This window comes from Hetaerina americana, unplaced genomic scaffold, assembly GCF_022747635.1.
Source record: "Hetaerina americana unplaced genomic scaffold, ioHetAmer1.1.p SCAF_27, whole genome shotgun sequence".
NCBI classification, from domain to species: Eukaryota; Metazoa; Arthropoda; class Insecta; order Odonata; family Calopterygidae; genus Hetaerina; species Hetaerina americana.
Genome location: NW_027286841.1, coordinates 3638911 through 3659191, shown reverse-complemented (window position 1 = coordinate 3659191; position 20281 = coordinate 3638911). Strand labels below are relative to the sequence as shown.

Genomic DNA, 20281 nt, shown 5'->3' with positions numbered 1-20281 from the left:
TGATATTTTCTGATAAGTGCCTCAGGTAGTTTAATTAAATATATCGATAACAGGCTATAAATATATTAAAATAATACAAGCATTCGTACATTGCTCGCATGCGCCCATGCCCTTCGTGGGAAAAAATAAACGATTGCATTCATAGATTGCCCCTTTCCCACTTATCACTACATTTAATTTGCAATCAGACAAAGGCAAAAGAAGCAAGTTCTGTCGAGGACGACCACGAGGGTGAACGGGGGTACGCATCAGGAGCAGCATCAGGGGGGGGAAGGGGGAGAAAGGCCCTCTTCACACTCCCCACACGCTGCCCGGGCCCTTGCCTCGCTGGAAAAGCCCCTCTTCCAGGAACCCGTCCAGCATACCGCGGAGTCTCACCTGGAAGTGAATGGAAGACATTTATGGACCCGATGACCTGCGTTTGCATCACGGCAGCCGCCGACCGCATCCCTTCGCACTTCCGTCGGAGGGTCCCACGCCTCTCCGCCGCTATCTTACCAAACGCCCACGACCAACTAGGGTTTCGGAACCTCTCTCATCATATCTCAACCAACAGTTCATTCTCCCATCATAAGAAACATTCAATCAGAGTCTGTGCGATAGTAAGTATATTACGCACATGCATACATACATCATACCCTGCAGGCAACTGCTGCCGCATGTGGCAGGGTGTGATTACGCCCCAGACTACTTTTGACCCAAAATACTTTTCTCCATTAGCGCGGTCGGACAGCGTTATTCTATTGTCCAAACGCGCTATCTCATCGTTCGTGGGAATAATGGTATCTTAAATCTATCTATATTTAATCCCTCTAATTTCATTGAAATAGTATCGCCTACCGTAGTACGATGGGGGTAATAACACATCTTCAACATCAATGCTAAAGAGATCTCCCTCCAATTTATGCAAGAACTACAATCTGTAATTTAACCTTCACTCCATTGAGTGATTCCCAGCCTAGCTGCTCTAATATTTTGGGTGCGCTACTAAGCTTATCATATAACGGTTTACAAAGCTAGCTCCTCTACGTCGCACGTAGTTTAATTCTGCAATCAATCAAACCTCGTGAGGATCCCATATATTACTTGCAGCATATTCTAAATGAGGCCTAACAAGCAAAAGATAAAATTTCTCTCTGACCTTTTCACCACATTTACTCTTCCAATAAATGCTAATTTTTTGTTAGAATCTCCACATATTCCCTGCATGTGTTTCACCCAGGAGAGATCGTGAGTGAGGGTAACGCCTAGGTATTTAATTGAGTCTACACATTCCATGTCGGTGTTCCCAATACAGGAGGCATTCCGGAGTGAATTGCTCTTCTTCCAAAAATGTAGGACTACGCAATTTTTTAAGTTAAATTCTTATTTCTAAGTGTCGCACCAACGTTGTAACGCATTAAGGTCATCTGCTAGACCTGTTTTTTTTCCTCATTATTAAGAATATCTCTGTAAACAACTGCATCTTCGGAAAATAAACGCATCTTATTAACCACGGAGTCAATGTCGTTAACGTACAAACAGATGTATTAAAAAGAGCTCCGATAAGACTTCCCATAGGATTTAAGCCACCATAGCTCACTTTTTAAAGGAAGTAATTTTTTTTTTTTTTTAAATTCTCATTTCGAACCTCGTATGGGGAAAACTTAGTATTAACTGCTATTTGGTAACTAAGTCCTGTATTTATATTAAAACTCTTTCGGGCATTTTCGTTGCATTGAGAATATTATCACCCCTAGTTGGTGAATTGACAATTCGATTCATAAAGTTCAATTTAATCGAATGTAGTCGCCACTTTGCCTAAATCCCTCGTTTTGCAACTATATATATATATATATATATATATATATATATATATATATATATATATATATATATATATATATATATATATATATATATATATATATATTCCAATTAATAGACGGGACATTGGAATCACCGACTACGTTTTCTGCAACGATCGTTGACTTGGGGTGAGAAAGTACATGTGTTTGCTGGTCCTGTTCCAGTATTGAATCATCTTCGTCGTATGGCGGTCTGCAATGAATGCATACTTTAGATTCTTTTGGACTTTTAATTGAAAAGCTTTCCAAACCGTTTTAGGGAATCGCCTCCGTCAGAAAAGTTCCATCCGATGCTATCAGCTTCATGTTTTGACCTACGGCCTACGTCTCTAGAACTGACCCCAACTTCACTTAAAGTTTAATTATTTGGCCGAGAGGACATGAGAGACTCACTATTTGACCCACAAACTGTCCAACGGTTTAACCTAAAAAAAATCCTGATGTGCTCGAATAACTTACCTGCTACTCACCTCACGCTCTCAGACGTGTTGTGAGTACCTGAAGCCCAGAGTAGTGTATTCCTCTATTCTAGAACGCTTCAGAGGGTTCCCCATGGAAATTTCACCTGCTGTACGTAGTTCTGAAGATCGATAAGAGGCGACTTTCTTTCAAATTTTACGTCCGGCATAAGGTGGTAAATTCGGAAACTCATTCCCTCTCACCATGGATCCGTATTTGATTTCCTTATCAGGCACGCGACGAGATAACACTAAGCGCAAACTCGTGCCCTTATATTTCCACATATATCATTCCCCTGTCCTGAGCAGAGGACATGTAAACAAGTTGGATTGAAGTAAATCACCAGGTTAATAATCCTTTTTTCAGATGCGTCGTTTCCACGAGGCATACATTTCAAGCTAACAATAACGCAAAATACTGTATGTCCTTCCTTACTTCCAGAATGAATGAAATATGCAGAATGAATGAATTCGATGAATGAATGAAATACGCTATCATTTATCACAGTTTAATTACACTTCAATTTAAGATTTTTCGAATTTTCTCAAAGAGGCACGTGTAATGCAATATAAGCAGCTTTGATTCGTTAGATTAATAGTGCCAACGGAGGTTAAATTGTTAAACTTTCAAAGAGAAAATTGAAAAGCGCGCTAAACACTTTCAACTCAATCGAAGGACAGCGTTGTCGTGAAAATAGATCGCTTGAAAAATCCAAAAAATAAAATTTTGACGCAAAGATATCTGTCACGACTGCACCATTTTTTAGATGCATAAAATCTAAGAGGGTATCGGAAACTAGCTGTCTCATTAAAATTTTAATTAGGATCATTCTCAAGTGTTAATAAAAATTTTACAATATATAGCCGGGCTTAGTACTAGGTGAACTCTGCCATCACCTACCAAACCGACCTTCGGGTTGATTACTGTGTTTATGGTATATATATATATATATATATATATATATATATATATATATATATATATATATATATATATATATATGTGTATGTATGTCTAATTGTATACAACATAACTCTTAGGCAGCACAACAGAACGCAAAAATATAAGAGATAACAAGAAAAAGGACACATTTTGCAAAGTTAGAGCATTTCGACCCGCTCAGAGGCCTTCTTCAGGCCAAACCGGAAGGTCTCGGACGGGAAATATGGAGTCTTTGTTTGGGGGGGGGGGAGGTGCAGGGTGTGCTGGGAATGGAATTAAAGATTGCGATTAAGGATGGGAATTTTAAAACCTCGGAAATCCAGTAACTATAAGGATTCGGGAGTAGTTCTCACCTATATATTGAAAGACTGAATCGAGTAGGGATTCTAGGATAGTAATGGAGAAACACTGGTTGTGAGAATTTGCTTGTGAAGGGATAGGAAGAGAAGAGTATGAGGCAGAATTACAGCAGTACCGGTGACTGTAAATTCGAATGAACAAGGGGGTAATGCATTCGCCAGGGTATTTTTTTTAATTTTCAAATTCTTATCAATTTTATTCCTTTAAGAATTCGCCTATATATTGACCAAAGAATCGGAGAAAAGGGTTGCATAAAACCCCCGCAGATTTCAGTATAATTTACTTTCCTCAAGAGCTCAAGTCGGCCCGGTCCGGCAAGTCGAATATCCGTGGTTCGAATCAAGGAAAGATTTTTACGCTTGTTATCTACTCGATTCCACCTTCCCCACCATTCCTACTTTCGTCCTTAACATGTCTTCCTATCCCTTTACCTTACATCCATTTCCCTGTGAATGAATGAATATTCATTCACAGGGATTATACATTACATACATACACATCACATACACATTATCAAGTAATCTACCGGTTAACGTAAGTTTTCGAAGGACACAATTAACAATTAAATATTTTAGGACTCCTTCCGAAACATAATCCAGCAACCTACTCTACATCAGGTCACTCTTCATCTCTGAGTACTTCCTTCCTCCCTTCATCCCGTCCAACATCCCTATCCTGTTCCTTCCCTTTTCTCATTTGTCTAACATTCCTTCGTCCATTTTTCCTGCCTCCATAGGATTTCTCCCACCAAACCCCTCTCCTCGCCCACCATACCTATTACTTCCTCATTTGTTATATATATATTATATATATATATATCATATATATATAATATATATTATATATATATATATAATATATATATATACACACACTAATCATAATGGAACAATTACTACCATTCAATCGGACGGGGTCTTACCAGCTCCATTCTCAGACCCAACTCGATCACGACTTCCGGATGCACGCGAAGGGAGTTGGGTGCAACGGCGAAGGAGAGAGGGGAGGGAAGCGCACGGCGAGGAGCGCTTGCCGCAAAACAAGCGAAGGCGGAGAGCGAGAATGGCTTCCCGCGCTCGGTCGAGAGGCAAACTCTCTCTCTCTGCGAACTGAGTAAATGGGGGCCGGGGGGTGGAGGTAAGAGGAGGGGTAAATCGTGTGGTTACGTGCTGGGTGCCAGAAGGACCATTAGATATGATTAGCGGAGGTGGGGGTGGTCTTACCGCCGATTGAGGCCGCGAGGGGCGTTGTTTCCCAACTCCCCACCAAGGTCGCCCGCGTGTGTCGCAAGCGATTACGATTCTCCGCTCCGTGCCCTGCGCGCCCAACCGACACACGCATTATCCATCTCCACGGATGGATGCCCCTCTCCCGGGCGGCAGCCGGCCATCATTCGCCCTCGTCCCACGGCTAAGGAGCCACCTACACTCTCGGACACCGTTTATCGACCATCGAAAGAAAACGTAGGACGAAGAATCGAGCACACTAATTCATTGGAGCCAGTCGAAATCCTCTCTTCGATTCGAGGAAAACGATGTCTTTATCTGCAACGTCAAGATCCAGGAGATCCCGATGCTAAGATAAAGCGGAGGAGATGATTCGGATTCCCATCAAGGGCTATGCAATATTTCGTGGGGAAATCCTAAAGTAAGGAGCGTGATTGCCAATAGTTTATGAGGTCACAAGACAGCATCACTCCAACTATAAAAGATGCCGCCAGCTCGTACAAGTATGGTACAGAAAATGAGTCCCAAAGATTCGATGGCCATGCATGAAATTATAATATGTTTATGTATATGTATGTATATATGCATATGCATACATATATGTTTATATTATATATATGTGTGGGTCGTGGTAGTCCAGTGGGTAGAGCGTTGGACTGACCGGGGGGTCCCGGGTTCGATTCCTGGGGGAGGCAATCTGGACGCCTGCAGCTCCACCAAAGCTAAAGTGATTTTTCGGATACCAGATCTTTCTGGGAAACCATAACCGGTACAGGGAAAGGAACTGGCCCCCCCACCCTGATGTGTGAATTTCACACGCCGTCGGGCTTAGTACTGGGTGAACTCTAGCATCACCTACCAAATCGAACTTCTGGTTGATTACTGTGTTTATGGTTATAGATATATATATATATATATATATATATATATATATATATATATATATATATAACACTTAGCACTAGTGTACACAGACAAAAACACAGAAACACACAAAAAAGAGACTCACTATTTTTCGAATTTTCGTTGGTCGTTACCACCTTTATCAAGGAAGAGAGGAACATGAACATATATATATATATATATATATATATATATATATATATATATATATATATGTGTGTGTGTGTGTGTGTGTGTGTGTGTGTGTTTGTGTGTGTGTGTGTGTTTGCCTGTGAAGCTGAAGGCCGCTGGTTCAATGCCCGTGACCGGCGAAAATTTTTCAGCTTAGAAAAAGTTTGTTAATTGATTTCCGGAATAAGGCAACCACACATTAACAGAAAAAACATTATAATGATATTTCGGGACCAGGCAGCGAGAAAAATTAGACTCTGACTCTTAGAATTACTAAAAAGCTACCCTGAACCCAAGTTGAAAGGCAACAGTTTCACCATTAGGCACTGGTGGCGCAGACGCAGGCGCAGGGCAGAGAGTGGGTCGGCCCGGCAACAGCTGCGGGCGAGATTAGAGTTCACGGTATCGGCTGCAGTACTGCGAAGTGGAAGGCAACGGGAAACCACCTCATTATTCTCCCTAGAACATGCAGCCTTGCATTCAAATAAAGTAGAATGTAGATAATTTGAAATCTCCATCGATTGAAGCCGTGTTTTACGGTCGGTGCCCTTGGAATCTTCATAAATGCTCTCGTGAGTGCGTCAATCAGGTTGTGGGGGGGGGGGGAAGTTCCGTTCCACCTTGGGCTATGTTCGATTCACCGAAAGAAAGACAAACTGGTAAAGATGCCGCGAATATTCGACTGAAAGACTCCAAAGAAAACAGACCTGCTTTCAAATACGTACGCGGAGTAGAGAGCGCAGGCGCTAAATGAAATGTCAATGAATGGAGTGATCTTGCAGACATTGTCCTTTATTCTCGCAGAACCTTGGCGTTGAATAAAAAAGTAGTCGGAATTCCTTGTCGTAGGTTTAAAAATAAAGTCGCGAGCAATGTCGGCGCACACATCCGTCGCTCCCTCCAGTTCGATTCACGCATTGCCGACGGACGCATGGTCGTGGTGTTCCCGCGTTCGCCACGCGCGGCGTTTGGGGCGGGCGAGGGAGACGGTCTGGGCCAACCAATGTTTCTATGGAAAGATTGTAGACATGCATGGTACCCTGCAACTCAACGCTGGGGGTTTGTGGCAGGGGTTGATGATTACACACTATACTACTCTAGGCGCAAAATGCTTATCCCCTCTCGCGCGCTTGCATGAGGGGCTGTCAAATAAAAAACCGAGCTCACACCATAACACACGCAGTCCGCGCAAAAGGTGGACACGCTGTAGTTACGTATCGACACTGCCATCGCTGTGGCAGGATGAGGACTGCATAGTCGTATAACCCGCAGGTGCACACAGTTGTTTTTGGGTCATGTCCTTGTTGGTGCGCGGACTGGTGCCTGGTGTGTTGCTGTAGAAATGGAGAGGCAAGTAAGGAAGAGCAGAGAGGTGTGGTGCGTTTTCTGGTGGCTGTGGGTGATAGAGTAGAGAGCTGAAATTCGTCATTCGTCGCTTGCTGTGGTGCTATGGTGCATGCACTGCTTGTCCCTGACGAGTGTGCACGAGTGGGAAATTCTGAGAAGGGCGTGCATCACACTGCAGGGCAATGCGCACCCAGGATAGGGCCGTCGAGCCATTACGCCTGATGGGATAGGGTAGATTAATGGCCTTATCCGGGACAAGCAACGAATCGTGGAGGAAGACATTTGTGGTAAGGTCGGCATTAGCCGTGTCTCAGTGCAGTGCACGAAAAGATATCTTGCAGCATCAACCTGTAGTAAAATTTCACCGCCTCGTTTCAGCGATTCTTGATTTTAGTGATCAGTAGCCGAAATTATGACGTTCATTACACAAAACAAAATATGTACATTTTTACTTTTACGCAGTTTGATACAGTTATACTTTTGAATAACGCATTTATCACTTAACAATACATATACTCAATAAGTTCGAGTTGTATATTTAAATAATAGATTTATAATATTTTTGACGGATAAAATTGCAAAATTTATTGGCTGATAAAATTGCAGAAATATTCCATTTACCGCGTTAATCTACGAGTGACTGTCTAAATATCAATTCCTGTCGGTCTGACGATACAGGAAATCAAACGGGTCCATCAACTTTCGGTCAACCGTTGATTGAAGCAAAAAAACGTCTCACTATGTGGGAGACCAATTTTAACTCCCTACTTTGCAATTGTTTTTAACTAGGCAAGACATTTGGCCTTTGACGCCTAGCATCGCTGTCACACGGATGTCCGGACAAGCACGCATGCAAGTGTTTGCTCATTCGTCAAATGACATCCATTCAATTTCATTATGATTCGGTTTCTAATCCGATGTCCAATTTCTCCTCACACTCCGCTATCTAAAACTTAACATTATCTAAACCTTAGGAAATTAAATTGATCCATCGGAATGAAAATTTAGTATCTTATACATTTTCTTTAAGCAAACTTTCGATTGATAAGTCTATGTTTTCCTTGGTACTTGGGAACGAGACCTTTCAATCCCAGATATTTTATTTTTAAACATACAATATGGAAAATTAAAGCGATATTATTTATCCAATCTCTGTCTTGAGATTTTATTTGGGCCATATTTCCACCTCATCGAATTGTCCAAATTATTTGCACGGTAAAACCTGCCCCACTCAAAGTATTTTCCCGCGTCGTCCAATCTGAAATTTGAGACGTTCACCTCCCTCCCGTTTAGTCAAAGCAGTACCAATGTATCTGCACTTCTTCGAGTTACCTTCCTCGTTGCTTCAGTAAAGCAGTGGAATCAATGGTTTCAGGACATAGCCGGCCGGCTTACCATATGCATCAGCTATGGCCAATCACACCACCCCATTAAACTAAAGCCATTTTATACAGATCATTGAATGCCATACTACACCAATGATCGATTGTTAACAAACACACGTATTCCTTATCAGCATATATTCTGATTATTATTAATATTTAATATACAGTTTAAGGTAGGTTTTGAATGGACACAGCTGCCAAATAAATATTTTGTTTCTCTCTACAAACACAACTCAAAATCCTATTCTACTACCCTATATAATATATACCACACCCCTCTTCATATCCGTATACTTCCTTCCTCCTTTCATCCCGTACAACATCCCTATCCTGTTCCTTCCCTTTCCTCGTTTGCCTAACATTCTCCCCTATATTAGTCTTCAACATCCCACTACCGATCAATGCGCCCTTCATCCATTTTTCCTGCCTCCATAGGATTTCTCCCAACAAACCCCTCTCTTCGCCCACCATACCAAGTACTTCCTCATTTGTTTTCTTCTCTGTCCATTTCACCTTCTCCATTCTTCTCCAAACCCACATTTGACAATACTCCAATCTACGTCTATCCTCCTGCTTCAAACACCACGTTTCCGCGTCGTACATAGCTACGCTCCAAATTAAGGTTTTTACGTGTCTTTTCTTAACATCCTTACTCAACGTCCCCGTCATCAACTCCCTCCTCCTCGTGAAAGCCTCTTTGCCTAGCGCAATTCTTCTCCTTACGTCCTTACTTCTATTCAAGTTTTTGCCGTCATGTTATAGCGTTTAGCTTGGTCTTTCTCTCCCTGGAAAACCGCACAACCTTTTGTTTTATTTGCATTGGTTCTTATCCCATATCTATTGCAATGAATTTCCTCACCAATGCTTGCAACCCCTTGGCTGACTGACAAATTAGAGCTTGGTCTTCAGCAAACCTGACTGATTTTACGGATTATCCGCCAAATTCCATCCCAATCTCCAGTTATTCCAATGCCTCCTTAATCATTTTCTCCACTTATACATTGAACATTACAGGTGGTAATGACCCTTCCTGACACCTCTTCCTAACACTGTCCGTCCAGACTATCCATTCTAAACTCGTATCTGGGTAGTTTGAGACATGTACAGGTCGCGGATTAGCCTCCTGCCCCTCCAATCTATTCCTTTATTTCTTGCATGATACGCATTAGATTTTCCCAATTTATTCTATTAAACGCTTTTTCGAAATCTACGAAACAGGCAAATACTTCCTGATTTACTTCTCGGCTAGTGATCTCATTACTGCAATGGAATCGCGCGTTCCTCTCCCCTTCCTAAACCCAAACTGATCATCCCCTAAGCAATCATTTGCCCTACTCTCTATCCTTTTGTTGATGATCCTGAGAACAACTTTAGATGCGTGGGATATTAAACTTATTGCCCTGTAGTCCTCACATGATTTAGCCTTTACCTTTTTCGGAATAGGAACTAAGACTGACCTCACAAATCTTCCGACTATGTTCCTGCCTCATAGATACTACGAATCAGCCCATATAGCCTCTTCCTCCCATAATTTCCTAAACATATCAGTAGTTCCGCAGGAATGTTATCCCCCCTACGGCCTTATTTCATTTCATCTACCTGCATTTCAATATTATTGCTAACCTTCGCTGGCTTTCTTACCCTCCTATGTATATTATTCCATAATTTTCACTCCAGTAATCCCCGCTGTCCTTCCATCTCACCTTGCATAGACCTAAAATATCTATTTTTCCCCTTTCCATCTCTCGCTTAACATTCTCCAATTTCCCTGTCCTCAATATTGTCCTAACATTCCATGTTCCTATTCTAACTAATTTGGTCTTCTTCTCCTGCGTCTTCTGTCCTGCTGCTGCCGGTTTTCCCTTGCCAGGGTTTCGTTGGATGACGACCGCGGAAGCCTTGCTTCTCCCGCTAAAGGGCACGACACACGGAGGATTGGTAGTAGTTGCCAGGTTGCCGCAGTTGCCAGGACTCAAAATCTCTGTATTTTCCATCATTTAAATCTTGGGAATGATAATTGAAGTGGTTTCCCGTTGCCTTCCTCAATAGTGCTTATAACGTGACACCATCACTTACTGGCCGCCCCACTGGGGTCAGATGCCATTGTAGCCGCCTCTTTGAGGAACAGAGGCTGCGTGGACTACCTTTCGTCTGGCTCCTAACCTTCGACCTATCTGGCATTGGTGACCCTACAAGTAGCACTTACTACTGTAAGTACAGCTTAAGGGTCATCGGAACGCACAAGCCCTTCCATCACGTCAAAACTTTATAATGTGAAAAAATAATTAGTTTATAATTAATAGTTACAATTGTTTTTAAATACAACGTGACTAGTTCCATATAACTTAGAATGTGATCACATCTATTAATATTGTTTCTTGTTTGCTCCACCCCATACTTAATGTATAATAAGATTGAACTCTAATTCCTATCATTTAACTCAGTGATATCGCGTAAATCGCGGAAGAGTGGCCAGCAGTTGGATTCACCAACACTCTTTTTAATAATTCTAATAAAATAATCAGATTTTCCTCCAGGATAACGGAGACTTGGGGAAGAAGGAATGCGGCTGACAAAAATTCCGTGTTATAAGGCTTCCGCCGGATTGAGGAATGTCACTAGTAGGAATTGAAAAACGAATTACTTGTGCGCTTGAATAGCCATGTACGTCCATGGCCATCAAACCATTCCCTTTTGCGGTGGGCACCACCAAAGAAGAGTTATACGTCACAAAAATAAATACTCTCCACCAATAACGTTTCAACGAACAAATTGTTACGCGTAATTACAGAAAAAACTGTTCATAAATCTTTCCAGACTCCTTTCGCCTCTTTCACTCATTTATCTTCAGATTCCTTGGCTTGAGGTTCGTTTCATCCACTTTCACTAAGTCCGTGACATCCGTGGGTCTAGTATGTCGACAAGTGCCCCGATTATTATATCTACTATACCTATCTACTATTTATCTACTATATCTACTAATATCTACTTCCATTTGAATGAATATTTATTCGCCGTTTGGCGGGATTTTGTGTTTGAATGTGTATTCGGCCAACGTGGCTCATCTCTTTCTTCTGGCTATGCGTGCCACGAAACGCACTGTTCCTCTCCTTTACGATGTTGCATGATTGCTAACCCACTGTGCTTTCCTCTTGTGTATTGTCTATTTCTCCTTTGGTGGGCGAAACAGCCCCTTGGCGCCATATCTTGGCCAAAGAAACGTTAAAATAGGAGGGCAAAAACTAGAGCAGGTAGAACAGGTTACGCATCTCGGAAGTGTTTTGGACCAACGCGGTCGAAGTAGTAGATAGATGAGAAATCTGCAGCTTTATAGATTACCCCTGCTTTCTGGCGATGAAGGAGTGCTGCGTGGAGGCTGTTATCTCACCTGGTACTGCTTGCCCTTGGACAAATCCGAGAAAGGATTGTGGTCCACCTGGCCCGTTAGCTGCTCCTCGGTCATGCTGTCCATGTCTGGGACGTGCGACTCCTCCGTGAGGATCACCTGCGTCGTGGTGAAGGCGGTGACGAGGGCAAAGGGTCGGAAGCGAAGAATCTCCGACTGCAGCCAGGGCCACGAATAAAGATCGGGCTGAGACCTGTGGGCGCGGAGGTGGAAGAGAGATAGAGCGTCCGATTGAGGGCCAAGTGCGACGGTGAAGGCCCGTTACCCCCCCTGGAGGATGGCCTTCCTCTTGCGCACCAAGCAACACACTGCTTCCATTTATTGATTCTGATTTGACGGCGTTCTCTTATAACGCGACATTTTTTATCGGATCGTTTAAGAGACTTGGAACGGCAGGCATGGTAAGAAAAGCAGTATCAAATAACCCCCCAATATTTTCCGGAGTTAATGAAATAAAATTAACCTACTATCTATATAATAAATGATAAAACTAAACTTATTTATTGCGCACTTGAACATTGTTCTAGACAGTTAGATGGTTTTTATAGAAAGTATCAGGGAAAGTTTGGGAAAAAGAGATTTATTTCATATACCATTGCTACAATGCCTCAAGATTTTTCAAAATACATCCCTTGAGCGTCTACACACTGCGTCAGTGGCTTTTCCACGACTCGAAGGCTCCCTGGTTGGCGGACGGTCCTTAACGGTAAAAGCGTGCAAACTTCTTTGATAGCACTTGGGGTCCTAGTAATCTATTTACTGGTGTCCAGTCGGGACTGTAAGGGGGTTGGGGAATCGTCGCGATGGCGTGGCAGATGGTCTTCGCAAGCAGACACTCGCCTGTGCTCTTTTGGTCGTCCGTTCAAAGGCATTCGGGAGGACGAGTTTAGCGCAGATCTTTTGAATTGCCAAATTTTCAGTGATAATTTTGTGTGCACTGCCATCTTGTATCAATGCCATTAAACGATCTGCGAGCATGCGCACACTTAACCGACGGTCTGATTTCAGCGCTTTACGCACACATTCTAGGAAGAAATTGTTGCTGATATTTTTCATACAGAACTCGTAAGTCGAATATTACATCATTTTCCAGGTGATGACTTCAGTACGACGAGAATTTGAAGTCACATCTGACAAAGACTTCGACGCCGTGGGGAGGAGAGGAAGGACATTGGCCAAGAAGAAGACGGATGTGTTGGCGGAACGTCATTCAATACGCATTGAAGATTAAACGGTGGCGGTGGAGAAGGAGATCAAGGAGAAGTGAGCGATGGCCACCAATGAGAGGGGGCAGGAGGGACGCGATGGGAACAGCTTGAAATGGGTTGACAAAGGAAGAGCTATCGCCGAAAGCGAAGGTGGAGTATATCCCGCGAGACATACGATCGGAAATTCTTAAACTACTCCCACGTTTCGTTGCGTGGTGTCGAGCAGGAGGAGTCGAGCGGGAGGAAACGCCGCATTCATATCGTGGGATTGACACGCAAATTAAATTCAATGAGTATTTTATCTTAATAACTACTAGTGACGACAACTCAGCAAGATGTAAACGATCATGTAGACAATAGCTGTCTGATTTATTGTATTCTATTTTGCCAAATATACTTCGTTGATGTGATAACGACTTTTATACCCACGGACGGAACGAACATATTAATTACTTCCGGGTGGGTAATAAGGAAAGCGACCGACTAACCGCACACGGGGGATAAAACATTTTTGGAATGACGCAAGATAGTGCTAGGAAACTTGTCTCTGTAGGAGCACTCTATTAACTTCCATCTTAAATAACGTTACAGATATATTTACTTCCACGGTTGTTTATGTTTTCGCCAAAGCAAGGATGGCAAAAATACACTCTAATTCTCACTATTTTAACAGTTTGGTAAGTAAACAGTTTCACTACGAAAAATAAAACCTCGAAAATGGTGGATTTTTGTCAAGGAAATCACGTCTGCGAATATCAAATGAGGCAACTCTTGGGAAGCACGTCATAAGCTTGGCTCTCTTTCGGATTGCCTCAGGTTGTTAAATTGTGGCAGTCATGATGCGGCCTGCTCCCAAGAGGGATGGCGTGCAAAATATTTCAACAAGGTCACGCAAGAGAGAGCACCTGAGATACGATATGAAGACTCGTGGAGCCAATTCATACGCCGAACAATTCCACATTCTTCGCGGTTGTCACGGGAGCAAGGCATCCTCGCCTCTATGCACGGTGGCTGTCCAGAAAGCGACCTCCGTTTTCGTGTAGCGTGAGAATCAGTGGGGCTAGCCGAATGTTTGTTACATTGACACACACACACACGTAAGAGGGCAGTTCGCCTCGATCTGCAAGGAGTGTTTGGAAGGTCACGCCGCTTGTCGTTTGTTTACAGTAGCGAGTCAAAATGAACAATACATTTGGAAATCCCGCCAAATGTAAAATCCGTTCAGTGATAAGGTTTTTAATGGCGATTAACTAAAAAACTGTTGACATTCATCGCGAAATTTGTGCCGTGTACCGACTAAGTGATGAATAATGAAATGCTCAAGAAAGCCCAGACGTCAGTGGCCAGTCCTTCGACATCATGGACATTTGCCTGTACACATCACAAATTTCCCGATTTATGTCCGCAACTTTGAAGTTAATTGCCAGAAAAACCTATATTATTATTATTATTATTAAAACCTAAATGTACAGATAGATAATGTCAGGTGGCACACGAGTCCCAAGTATTACGATCAAACTTGCCTTTGGAAAAATAACATGACATTTCAAGAACAATCTATATCACAAAAGATAATAAATGAAACCCGCCAGAAAAAAAACAATACACTTAGAGGAAACTTCGAAACACCAATCTCTAACACAAAATGAAAGAAAATCCCCATCTCATTGACATCAGCTTCTCAAATCGACAAGAAAAAAATCAAAACCAAGCTGTTTGGCGGAATTTTGGGCCCCCGTACAATGGCGGGATTACGTGGGAAAGGGAACTCGCTCCCGGCAAACACCCACTCGGATTTATTGCGACTCGTTCCGTTCTAAGTATGCAGACGCTTGGACGAGGGAGTGGTTTCCTCTAACACAAAATTATATTCACTCAAAGTCTCCATCCAGCCTTCCCCCATATACGTGCTATTACCGAATGGCTCGGTTGCATGTCTATTGCATACGGAGCATTTGGGATTCATCTATGAAAGGATTGATTCAAGCATTAAAAAAACAATGTTAAGAAAAGATACCCTATTCGTCATGATAAAGTACCCGTAGAAGGACAGATCCCTTATGTCTACGAATGTAACCCATGAAAATGGAATGGGAACTCAGTTGAACTGTAACGGTTCAAAACTCATGCAAAGCTGTCAAATTGGGTTCAAGATAAAATACGAATTCGCCTTAAATGACGTAAAATCCGTTTACCTGCCAACTTTGACGGCTGGTACTCCTAATGAAGGAAAGCTATTTCATAATTAAACGGAATTTCCCCAAGAATCCAATTCACAATTCTATCTTCCTTATCAGTGAGATAAAAAATGACAGGTAAATGAACTTTTATGCGGAATAAATTCATTTAAAGTCATGGAGATGAATGGATTATTCGACCTATTCCCCCTTTTCGATTAGAAACAATACTCCTAGGAAGTATATTTTCGTAAATAAATTGAGCTATTCACTTCTAGAATTTCATTTGAAAAGTGCCAAAATAATCCAACGCTTAACTTAACACTTGAATGTTTTGTTTTGATCCGAAACATTTTAATGGCTGAATTACTAAGAGCAGATCGGGAGATCTCCTGTATAAGTGCCCGCTGACAAAGTAATAAGGAAAATGAAATACAAGTAAATAAGTACTTTAAGTATTTGGGGTGATTGAGTGAGCGTTTTTCCGATCCCGTATCGATAGACAGTCATCCCCTCAGCTTCTCCAGCCTCGCCACTCCCTTTCCTCACGGCTCGAGAGGAGGAAGGTCATTGCCAAGGGGAGGCAGTCAAGCGAGACGCATTTCTCAAATAATCCCTTGGAGAAATTGAACCACTTTTGATTGACCTAATTGAATTGAATTAATTCAGCCATATGAATTAATTTCAAAAGAGAAGAAGCAAAAACTTAAAAAATTCGCATTGAACTAATTGGCTTCAATAAACTGATGGGAAAGTACGCTGGAAATCGCTCTCAGTCAGAAAGTTGAACTACGCCGAGATCTCAAGACTTGAGGAGATATCCCTCTGGAGATTTGAAGGACATACATGTTATGACCACAGTCGCGGTATCACATGCGGGAGATATACGTATTGACTTCGTAAACATTCGTTCGTAAATTATTTTCCATTATCTCCCCGCATTACCGCTGGCATTTGCAGCTCGTTTTGTAAGCGTACGCACTAATTAAAACTTCAAACTTTAAGTTCACGTAAAGTCGAATAAATGAAATGACCTTAATAGCCGTCGACAGTTTACCTTTCGAAACAAAGCATAAATGAGGTTAGTTGGCTAACGCCACAATTCAGAGGATGGGGTAAAGGGTAAAAAAGGGAAGGTATGAGAAAGGAAATTACGAATAACCTCACTTCAAAATGTGTTGTCGTGACGATTGACCTTCAGTACGCTGAATAGGGCTACTTTGTGGCCGAAATACGCGTATTCATATTAACCTTTCTCATTCTTTTGCTTGTAGTATTTAGGGTAGGCGACCGACAGCTGAGGCAATTTGCGCCATAAGGGATGGACAGGAAAGGATGAAGGGTGGAGAGAAACCCGGCGTTCGGCATTAGCCTACACTTTACGAAAAGCGCCAAGGGGTCCGCAGCTTAACGTCCCATCCGACGGACGGCGTACTCACTCATAGTGCCCTCCACAAAGTACCTCCAGTAGGGATCGAGATACTTCTGAAAAGTATTCAACACCGGCGGGATTTGAACCCAGGCCCTCAGGGTGGGAAGCCAGTACGTGAGCCCCCGCACCATCTCGATCCCCTCATTCTTTCCCTTTTTTACCCTTTACGCCATCCTCTGACTTGTGGCGTTAGCTAACTAACCTCATTTGTACGTTGTTTTGAAAGATAAAATGCTTACGGCTATTGGAGTCATTTCATTTATTCAATACTGCTAACCGTAAGAGCTCAATTCAATCAATATCACATAAAGTTGATTCTGATCTAAATAAATTTCAACTCTTCTCCGATAGTCCCTGACCTTCCAGTAAGATTTATAATAAGGATTATGCTGGCATACTTAAATGGTCGAGCGCGAGCCAAAAGTCATGTTGTATGACTGGAGACGACTCTTTTATCAGTGGCGCTAGAAATGGACTAGTGTACAACAGTGTCGCTAGAGGGATTGGACGGCACGTGGAATGAGTATTCCCTTGGTTATGTTTAACCTCAAAAATGTCTGACTCACAAAGAAATGAAAAGGTTAACATCATATAAACTCTTAACTGATCTTATCGAACCAAATCCTAGAACCAATATTTTTGCCTTAAAAACCTATTGAGTCATAACAATCAGGAAATAATCTTTCGATGACATTGGCGGTATCCTTGGCGGCGTCACTGCCTCGACAAATCACGCATTTGGATTGAGTGTTTTAGTACATTTTAGTACCCTGCAAGCCACCGCTCGGGTGTGTGGCAGGGGATGAATGCACGCCTGACTAATTTTGACCCGTCAATAAACATGTACCTTACACTCGGCGAGACTCTCCAGGGGTTTTCGGTACCCGACAATAAAAGGGACATCCGTTTAAATTCCGATGATACGAATTCCCGTGCATGCACATACAGACAATACGTAAATGATTTTACTCGTGGGATTGTGAACATTGGATATTTTTGGAGTCCGTGGCGCCAAAATGTCGTCTCTGTCGAGTTAAAGCAATTTCGATTCCTTCCCTGATAAACTCCAATTGTCCCAAAAATCCTTACCCAGGGAACCGTAATCAAGTATCAGGATTACGCGACAGCCATAATGAAGATCCGTTTGACGCGCGAAATCCAGTGTTAGTGGAGCAGGATGTCGTGTGTCCTGATTGTCTCCCATCTTCACCGAAATCTACATGTACATGTACTAAATACCCCGCAAGCCGCCGCAAGGGCGTGTGGCGGGGGGTGTTAGGAATCCACCCGTAATTTAGAAAAGAAAAAAAACCGAATGCAAAAACCACAAAATCATACATTCACAAAAAAACATGGCATGCATTCAGGCAAGAACATTTACATTGGTGACCACAGGGCGTTGGAGACTACAATAGGGGAGTTGACTAGCGCGAGCAGGCTCGTTGTCTTCCCATGACCCTTCCCGTCGCTGCCTTCGGGGCGTTCGCTGTGCCAGGCACGAGAGGGAAGGGGGGCCTCAACTCACGGAATGCGCACCACCCCAACGCAACGCATGCGCTCCGACCCCAACCAGCCCCACACCAGGACAGCGATTCGATCGCTCCAGAGGATAGATTGATAGATAAGAGGTCTTTATTTGGGCGAAATTGAGACCAAATGGACCCATCTTCCGGTTAAAGAGGGGGCAGGGGAGGCGAGCTGCGTGGAGGGAGGGGGATGAACGAAATTAGGGAACAGCATATATGAGATAAGTTAATCTGCTATAAAAACCAATGGCAAAGGGCGAAGGCACATTTGACCGAAAAATGCCAGGTGAAAGAGAAAAAGGACACGCATTGCATGTCATGACTTGACCACACTTGCCATCCGCAGCGTCTAGGGAATAACTAGTTACAATCAAATCCGAGAACTTTCATTAATCTCGCGTTTTGCTTTCTGATCTCTTGTCGCATGACCACATGGGACTGCCATTTAATGAATGTAGTGCTCGGAACGCCGCGGGGGAACTGACCCCCGTGTCAGTTTGTATCTGTCCAAGTCACATTTCGTGATTGACAAGATTGAAGAGTGAGCTATATCCTCACCCATTAAACATGCCTTCGGGTTGATTACTATGGTACAGGTTAACATCATTCGACTGTCAAATAAAAACCACAGTTACCAACCCGAAGGTTGGTTTGATAGGTGAGGAGTGCAAATCCCATCGGTGGGTGAAATTATCACATCAATGAAACAAGGCAGTCCCTTAACCCTTCCCACCCAGGATGATGTGGTACCCGGAAAACCACACTGCTTGGGTGCCCTGAGAAGCGTGTCTGGGAATCGAATCCGTGCCCTTCGTTCAGTAGTGCCACGGTCTACAAGGTTTATATTTAAATTATCCGTAACAATTTTTCCCTGACGTGTTCGTGAAGGGCTGAATTAAGGCCGTGTCGGTTTAGTGTGCCCATGATCGCAGATCGTTTTATTGGCATTGCTAAGATGGCAGTGCACACGCCATTATCACTAAAAAAACTAGGCGATGCGAATGATCTGTGCTAAACTCGTCCTCCTGACGGACGACCAAGAAGAGCAGGGTCGAGTGTCTCCTCTTGCGAAGACCTTCTGCAAATGCATCGCGACGATTCCCCAACCCCCTGACAGTCCCGACTTGGCACCAGTAGACTATTTCCTATTTCTACAAAAGTGAAATCTTCCCTCAAAGGACACCACCATGGGACCCTAAGTGCCGTCAAAGAAGCTTGCACGCGTCTTCCGGAATCCAAAGCCTATCAGGGAGCCTTCGAGTCGTGGACTCTCAATGAATGTACTCTGAAGAATTTTGAGGCATTGTAGCAATATCTGGAATAAATTATTTTTTCGTAAAATTTCCCAATACTTTTCATACAAACCATGCACCCCTTGACTACCCCATCTCCCAAAAAAATCCCCCAAACACGTCCCCCCTTATTTAATCTCCATTGTTTGAATAAGAGGAGCATATTAATTCAAAGCGTCTTTCACTCCCACAGTTCGAAATCTCCGCGACCGATTGAAAATTAAAGCAATATTACTGATCGGACAAGCACTTACATTCGCGGGCGGCCGCATTTCCTTCGTGGGTCCTCGCCCACCCACCGGTGGACCCCGAGGGCCCAAGTTCTCAACTGAACAAGACACAGAGGGGCGGTCCCCTTTCCACCACCATCGAATCACCACGATCGAACAGAAAGCGGCACTTTCCGACTGGAGAGACTCGGTTGGGAGTCAGCGGAAGCACGATGGTCATACTGGATCAATCCAAATCATTTCAATTTGGCGTCGGTGCTGATGGAATAATGAGAGCGCCGCATTTTACGTCGGTCGGCGAAGGATCATAATTGGGATTATCAACATTGACGGGAGAAAAGACCGATTTGATAAATCATCATTCCTTCGC

General features: G+C 43.1%; 1 protein-coding gene across 2 annotated transcripts in view; it reads right to left on the bottom strand.

Moving 5' to 3' along the window:
• Window positions 1-47: 47 nt before the first annotated feature.
• LOC139689692 (uncharacterized) overlaps window positions 48-20281 on the bottom strand; it is a 39225-nt gene continuing 18991 nt past the window's right edge. For both annotated transcript variants that reach the window (XM_071586892.1, XM_071586893.1), the window contains 2 exons: window positions 12029-12239; window positions 48-378 (listed from right to left, as the gene is read on the bottom strand). In XM_071586892.1, coding sequence (XP_071442993.1) covers window positions 292-378; window positions 12029-12239 — 298 coding nt within the window. In that variant the 3' untranslated portion in view covers window positions 48-291. The remainder of the gene's footprint in view (window positions 379-12028; window positions 12240-20281) is intronic.